The sequence below is a fragment of the Danio aesculapii genome, chromosome 22 (assembly GCF_903798145.1).
Source record: "Danio aesculapii chromosome 22, fDanAes4.1, whole genome shotgun sequence".
In the NCBI taxonomy this organism is placed as follows: Eukaryota; Metazoa; Chordata; class Actinopteri; order Cypriniformes; family Danionidae; genus Danio; species Danio aesculapii.
This window is the reverse complement of record NC_079456.1, coordinates 22,503,965-22,512,070: the sequence shown is the minus strand read 5'-3', so window position 1 is coordinate 22,512,070 and position 8,106 is coordinate 22,503,965. Positions and strand designations below refer to the sequence as shown.

Here is an 8,106-nt window from a genome sequence, read left to right as displayed (position 1 = left end):
GTAGAAGAAACTGTTATGAAATCCTTTTCCAAGTTTAATAAACCCTAACTTGACTTATTTTCAGATAGCCTACAGTATCTTATATATCCACTTAGCTATATGTGAAACCATAACCTTTAAATCAAACAAACGCCTTGTTTTTTTAGCTTAGCATTCATTCCTGATGTTTACTGCGTTCGGCGTCGCTGAATCGATACATCTCCAATCGGAAGAGCATCGTTTCCTCTGATTGGCTCGTGGAGGCGCGCGCGTCTGCAGCAGGAGTATATAAGCGCAACAGGCGACCTGCGGATCTGAACCTCTCTCACCGCAGCCTGAGGGAAACACAGCACACACACTCACTCACTAATGAACACTGAAGTGCCTGAGAACGAGTGAGGATTCCCTAAAAGTGGAGACAAAAACATCGAAACAACAGGTTTGAAAGTTTACTTTACTTCAACTGAATTGTGATAAACGAATTGTTTGGGTTTGGATTGATTTGTACGATGTACTTCATCAAAAACAATGCATTTAGACATTTAAAAAGCTTTCTTATTGAATCTCTCATGATAAGCTGTTGTTTTGTTTTCCAGTTGTGTGAAAGACACATTAAGATGTATTTACTCTTTTTTTTGGTTGGTTAGTTATGCTTTAACCAGTCAAAATATACATTCAAAATGCATTTACTGTTTTTTTTTTTTTTTTTTGTGGGTTCAGTTTACCTTTAATCTAGTTTCCCACTTTTTTTTGCATGCAAAAGCTAGTGTGGATGTTACATATGAAGAAAAGATCTGATTCAGTTCAGATAAAACAATTTTTAACAAATTCTATAAATTAGCTATCAAATAGCATGTTTTTTTGTTAGATAGTGAGTGTCAGTTGTCAGGAAAGTTGATTTCTGAATCAGAGAGACCATTGGTGTGTTCTGTGCAACCTGTTGCTGTTCATGTGAACTGTGAGTTTGGATGTTCATCAACTCTGTATCAAATAAATAGTTTGGTCTAACAGTTTATCATGGCCAAACATTTTTTTGAAAGACTGGAAATGTTAGTAAATTATCGTTTTGATCCCGCAGTACACCGAACTATAAATAGTGATTATTTCACATATTTTACTCCTGCAGTAAACGTCTCTCTAGAGGCTAATGAGGTGATGATTATAATCAGGCATGTTGCATAAGGACAAAATGTCCAGAGACTGTGAACTTCAGGACCAGGACTGAAAATCAAAAAGAACAAAAATATCTCTAAAAAATTGTCATCCATCTGCATCTTTCTAAAAAAAAATGGTGTAACATTATAAAGTTAGCAAATGTTATCTAATAGATAATTAAAAGAATGTGTTGTTTCCCTTGTAAAATAAATTTCTAGAGTCTAAAGTTTTAAAGTCATATATCATTTGTGAAAAAAAAAAAAGTCAGTTTATAAACTGTAAATGTTTTGTGTGCAATAGTTTTATTGTTGTCAAGAATAATGCTCATATGGAAATTAAGTACCTTGCAGCTTGAACCTATCACAAAGAACAAAACATTTAGATAATCTATTTTCACCAATCATTTAATAGATGTTCGAAAACAATGTCGGAACAATTTTCACCTGCCGAGACACCCATAGCAACAGAAGGCTTCTTAAAGGGATAGTTCACACTAAAAACTTGTTTAAAATCCTTTTGAATTTCTTTCTTCTGTGAAGAAAGATTTTGAAGAATGCAGGTAGCTGGGACCAATAAACTCTCATAAAAAGTTTTTTACTACTATGTAAGTAAATGGGTGCCAGCGACCAACATACTTAAGAATATCATCTTTTTGTGTACAACAAGAGAAAGAAACCCATAAAGGTTTAAAACCACATGAGGGAGAGTAAATGATGATGTTAATTTTCACTTTTGGGTCAACCATCCATTTAATCATTTTTCATTGCTATGGACAGAAAAGTATGACAAACATTTTCCAAACCCTTTATATTCACCTAAAGTTAAATGTTTTCCTTTGTAAAACAACTTGAGGTGACAATTTAAGGTAAATTTTATACTTTCCCAGAAAATTACTGTATAATTGACCCTGCAACTTTAACTGGGACACATGTTAATGATATAATGTTATATTATGGTAAACCGTAAGGTATTATTAGTTGTGAGGCTCACTGTTGAATGTTCTGCTGCATGTGCTTACAGGCAACCGTGCATCACCCAGTGGGTTAAGCCCAAACGGATCATGTGGGTTCTGGAGAAGATCCGGGACTCAGTCGAAACAAATGTGCTCCGACAAGGAGAGGCGGGTGAAAAAGGGAAGGCTCCTGTTTATAGCAACGTCCTCACACCAGATAAGATCCCAGATTTCTTCATCCCCCCAAGCTTGTAAGCTGCCCGCCAGAGCCCGAAGCTTCTGACGTTAAACCCAAAGAGAGTCTGAAACCCTCGACGTCTGAACAGACCATCAGCAACAAAAAGATCAGCAGCCCTCGTAGTCCTCGATTGGTCAGCAAGTTAGCAGGAGACACCAAGAACTTACTGAGGGCGGCGAACCGCCACATCATTCAAATTGAGAGCGCGGATGATGTTGTAGCAGGTGACACCAATGCCGACCCTCAATCCCAATCTGCCATGTCACTTCCTTACATTCCAAAAACTCAGACTTCTTATGGCTTTGCTACATTGATGGAGAGTCCCCATACACGGCGGAAAGAGTCCCTCTTTCACTGTGACCACACAAGCCCAGTAACATCACCCAACACACAACGCAAGTCCCAAAGCAAGAGCCCCAATGAAGGGAACCACCTCAACCCTCCGGACTTTAACACCTCACATATAAACCCCTACCGATACTTCAGTGGGGCGAGAGCGACACTTGTTCCTCAGCAGAGTCCTCTCCATTCAGTTCTCCGTTGCTCTCCCGATCCGCCTCTTTACTGAAGATCTTTACCCACGAAACTCAAGCCAAGGTCGCAAAAGGAAAGCGGACATTTGCCAGGCATAGTTCCTTGTCTACGGATGAGTGCAGCTCAGCAGAGCCAAGCCCTAATGTTCCAAGACGGAGTCACTGTTCGTCCTTGCAAGCCGGCGGAGCTCTGGACCATCTTCATGGCGGGGACCGCCAACAAAAGGAGCACACCATCAACATGCATAAAGGAGGCACGGTGCGACTTTGTGCAGACTACGACGCTGGAACGGCCCGCTTGCGAATCCGCATTATAGCAGCTGAGGACTTGTACGAACCCATGTTTGACATTAAGAGCATCAACTGTTGCGTGTCGCTCTACCTTAATCCAGGCAAGTTGCAGAAGCAGAGGAGCACGATAATCAAGAACAGCCGCAATCCCGTCTTCAACGAGGACTTCTTTTTGATTCGGTGACTTCGGTCAGGTTAAGAACCTTGCATTGAAGATCAAGGTTGTGAATAAAGGCACTAGCCTGAAAAGAGACATGCTGCTAGGTGAACGAGAGGTCCCTTTGTGTAAGCTCTTGTCTGGATTCTAGGCCTTCAGAATGGAACTCTGCCTTCAAAGGTGGAATAAGGTCTTCTGTACTAACATTTGCTTTGTTGTCCTTTCATGTAACCTGATGTGGTGGTTGAGTTAGTATTTAAAAGTAACAAGCAACCACCACCTGCTCGAGATCAAGGTATTAGCATAGCCTGTAAATATCTAAAAGTCTTTTGTAGGTCGCCTTCTGTATTTTGATTGTGCAACTCATTTTAGCCTAATTAAAACCAAGCATTTACCTATTTGATTGTAAAGACTGTTTCCACCGAGCCGAAGACCTTTGAAGCTACACAATGGCCTTCTGTGCTAATGTTAGCTTTGATCCTGGATGCATCTGCTGGCTAATTTGGAGGATGAATAACCAGACTAAACAATGTTTTGTCGTGTGTCGACGTCATGTTGGCGTAAACTTGTAAATGCGATGACGTATTCTTGCAACACCCTGCAGAATGTCATTTGGTGAAACCCAGAAGCCTTACTAAGGAGCGTTCTTTTGCATGTTTATGTTTGCTCAGATTGGATTATTGTTTGGTTCAGCGTCATTATCTGTTTCTGTTTGTTGGATATCAATATAACGAGTGCTCTGGATTGCACTTTTTTTGAAACAGGGTCTTTCTTTGAAAGTCTTTCCATGCACACTACTTACCCAGAGTAGAGGCACCGAGTGTACTCGCATTTGTGTTGTATTAAGATTAAATGCCAATCCATGCCATTTCATCTTCAGCAAGGTAAAATTCATACACAAAGGAAAGCATGTGTCATTATGCAAATGAGTGAGCTGATGTGCTCATTCAATGGAATGATTTAGAAAAGTGGTTGAAATATGACACAAATAAGATTAGTAGCAGATGAATGCATTGAACTTTCATTTCCGATGTGAGATGTTGTTATTTTTATGATAAAATCAGACTATTAACTCATTGAAAGGACAATCTCCTTTGATGATTCATATTAAATTGTACAAATTTAGTAACCCTTATTTCACTTCATAGATAAAGCGCAGAAAAGTCATCTTTGAGGTAATGAGGCAGCTATAGTGCTCATTATAATGCTAAAAAAACATCAAAAATGGCCCCATTGAAACTAGCTAATGGCTGGTTGGTTACACAGGGAATGGACAAGAACATTTCTATATTTGTGATCTGTGGATTGTGCAGTAATTATCTGAGTGCAAAAAGCACATGTATCTTTCCATTTATGTTCAAGTGTATGATTAATTTCCTAAACCACTCGAATGCTGGAGTCTTCCTGTTTTAACAGGCGTATTTTGCAAATTGAAAAAGTGCCAATCCTGTGTACTTGATGTAGAAGTGAACTGTTCACCTGCCGTTTGGTGTGTATCCTTCATAGTGGATCCCGTCAACTCTGGTAGTTTGTAATTTGTGTGCATGGATAATATTTTCACTGTGGTAATCAACTTGTAATATAAACTATTTTTTTGCAGGTGTTTGATGGAAATTTCGGTGTACTTTCTTCTGCACCCCTGCATGGATGTTCATCTGTTGTACTTGTATATTAGATGGACAAGTGGGGGTTAATTTTTGTAAGTTTGCAACCATAAAAAACATAATAATAAAAAATTGTGGCCATTTTGCTTTTTAAATTAATGTTCTCTTATCAATTTTAGAGGTGTATTTTGAGTACCAGTGAATGTGGCAGCAAAGAATTTTAGCTATTATTATTTACCAAATGACTTCAGATTATGTTTCATGTGTGAATAATTTCATGAAAAAAAGTTTTATTTGACTACAGTAATTTTTTGATTGTTTAGTTTTAATTCCAATCAATCCCAATCACAAAGATGTACCAAAACAATCTAAAATGTTGTGTTATGCATGCCGGGCCAGTAGGTGGCAACGTTACTTTGTAAAGAAACACTATGTGCCTGCGCACATACGGTCCTGTATCCTGCCATTGTTATTTTTGTTAACAAGTTAAAAAGAAAAACACTAACAATCTGAAAAAACATCATAATTTTGACAACACACGAGCGTGCAAATTCTCACAGCACATGCAAATACAGAAACATGCTGCAAGTTAATAAAACACATGATGTTTTAAAAGTAACTCTTGCTAACATGACATTAAAATAATCATTTATATTTAACTTTGTGCAGTTGGAAAGATTATTAGGGTTAAAACTATAAAACAAAAAGGAATCGTATGACCAGGAAGTTAAACAAAAAACCTCTCCTCTCAGATCTGCGATATAACATTGCGATTCTAAACCGGAAGTAGCTGCATTGTAAAAAAATATATATATATTTTACATTTTTTTCTCCAGCTGCTAGGCGTAATATATCGGCCATTGAATTACAGAAATGTTCCGTAAAAAAGTACATGAAAAATTGCAGAAATTTAACGGAAATTTAAATTTAAGGAAATTTCTGTAATTTAACATCCGTTATTTTACGGTAAACTTCTTTAATTTAACAGCCGTTATTTTATGTTTTTTTCCAGCACCCCAGCTGTCAGAAAATACATAAAAATAATGGAATTTTATTACAGTGTGGGTTCATCACTTTTGGGGATCCCCAACACATTTTCACTGTGGTCTGCTGTTTGTAGTGTGTTTCGGTATTTGTGTGTGCTGCGGGAATTTGCATGCCTGTGTTGTTAAATTGATGATGTTTTTTTTTTTTTTGCACTTGTTTTCTAAATTTGCAGCACATTTTAGCTCTCTAAGCCACCATACTATAGACTAAACATTGTAGCGGTTTGCTGAATACATCACAGTATTATTTTCAAAAACTCTTTCTAAAGTTAGCATTTCACCACTTCACAACTCAGTTGTTCCATAATTAAATGGGCAAAATGTGTACAATAGAAAAAGATTTGTAAAAACATTGTGTCATTTGTTTCATAGTTGAATATCACTGCAGAATGGTAAAATAAATATATGATGCATTTTCAAACTGTATTTCTGTGGTTATGCAAAGAACACTTAAAAATTGAAGATTTTTTTGCAAAATAAAAAGTTATGCGGTACATGTAGCTTTTCATATAATATACAGCCAATAAAATTGATAAAAATGACATTTTAACTTAATTTAATTTCAAAAGAACATTTTGTCATCTTTTTTAAAATGTCTCTGGAAATTTCCCAGTACTGGGTTGCGGCTGCGGCTGGAGGGGCATCCACTGCGTTAAACAAATGTCAGAATTGTTGGTTGTTCATTACACTGTGGCGACCTATATATATAGAGACTAAGTCGAAGGAAAATGAATAAATAATGAATCTCTGGAAATTCTAGATGTCATTTGATTATAAATTGTTAACAAAAACTCATAGAACTCTTACATGCCATAGCAATTAGATATGTTTCTGCAACTTTTCCTCTGTCCCCTAAAAAGAATGTGACCGCTATGCTATGAGGAGACAAAGTTTAATGTGGTACATGTCTGCGGTCACCAAGGGAAACCTTTCCAGAAGTTTCGTGTCCTTCTAGAAAGGTTTCCGAGCACACAGAAATGTTCAAAAGGGGCTGAAAAGAACAGACATCTCTTTCTGGTAAACAGATAACAGCAGAGGGTCATCTGTCTCCGCTGTCCGCCGGGTCTTCACCTCATTAGGCCAGAGAGAAAAAAACGAGCTAAAGCAGAAGAGCAGAAAGAAAGAAAGAAAAAAGAAAGAAAGAGAACTGGAGCACACCTGTTTTTCCAAATGAAGCATCCATAGTTTCACCTCTGTATTTCTAAGCTTGTCTCTATGGCGGCCATGCTATTTCTACCACTTTCCTTTACAGTTCTATATATATATATATATATATATATATATTATATATATATAATATATATATATATATATATATATATATATATATATATATAACACACAGCCAGCCATAGCCTACTATTAAACATTATCGCCATATTTGACTTCAGGCGACGTCATATCCGTTCGCTGTATCGCGTCATGTCAAATTTGAATGAAACGTTAGATATATTTCGTTCGTTACGAACGTAACGGACGCTATTTTGCACTGTCATGTAATTATTATACAATGATTTAAGCTAATATTACTTTTTATTTGGCTACTAATCAGGCTTTAATGCTACTGATGAAGTGGATGTTTGTGGGTTCCCTTTCTGTGACGGAATAGATACAGGTAACAGGTAATCAATTTCAGTTATGTCCGCTTATTTATTTGGTAAAACATGGCTGTTAATAATGTACGTCCTCCGATATAATGATCGATAAATATGGTGCCATGAGGTAAAATCATGTTTACTAATATTAATATTCGTAACAGGAAAACATTTTGTGAAATAATGAATGTAAAACCTCAACGTCTAACTGATGGGCATGTGTCGGTTAATCTTGATAAAACGTCTCAGAAGACACCGTTTCATTTGTCACAAGAAATGGCACATTATTCAGGGGGCAGATAAGTTCCTCGCGGTTTGTTTTGTGATTAAGAGCCCTTCAGTCCTTATCAACATGGTGATTTGTTCAAGACTCTTTCGTGACATTAAAGCCGTCTTTGTGTAGGATTACAGTCGCTACAGCCTTTCTGACATGATGTTCTTTGAAAATGCCCTCTCACACAGTTCAGAAATTGATTTTGTTTTTGTATTATATTGGAAGCTGAGGGTAATATATGTTGCAGCATGAACTCTTTGACATCTGCTGGAATTAGTTTTT

At 37.1% G+C, this 8,106-nt stretch overlaps 1 protein-coding gene across 1 annotated transcript; it reads left to right on the top strand.

The window, feature by feature from the left end:
* Window positions 1-311: 311 nt before the first annotated feature.
* Window positions 312-5,042, top strand: LOC130216641 (C2 calcium-dependent domain-containing protein 4C). Its single transcript, XM_056448529.1, is given in 5 exon segments — window positions 312-418; window positions 2,155-2,336; window positions 2,339-2,809; window positions 2,812-3,323; window positions 3,325-5,042. Coding segments are annotated over 4 exon segments (1,257 nt in total). The 5' UTR covers window positions 312-418; window positions 2,155-2,194; the 3' UTR covers window positions 3,457-5,042.
* The last annotated feature ends 3,064 nt before the right edge of the window (window positions 5,043-8,106 follow it).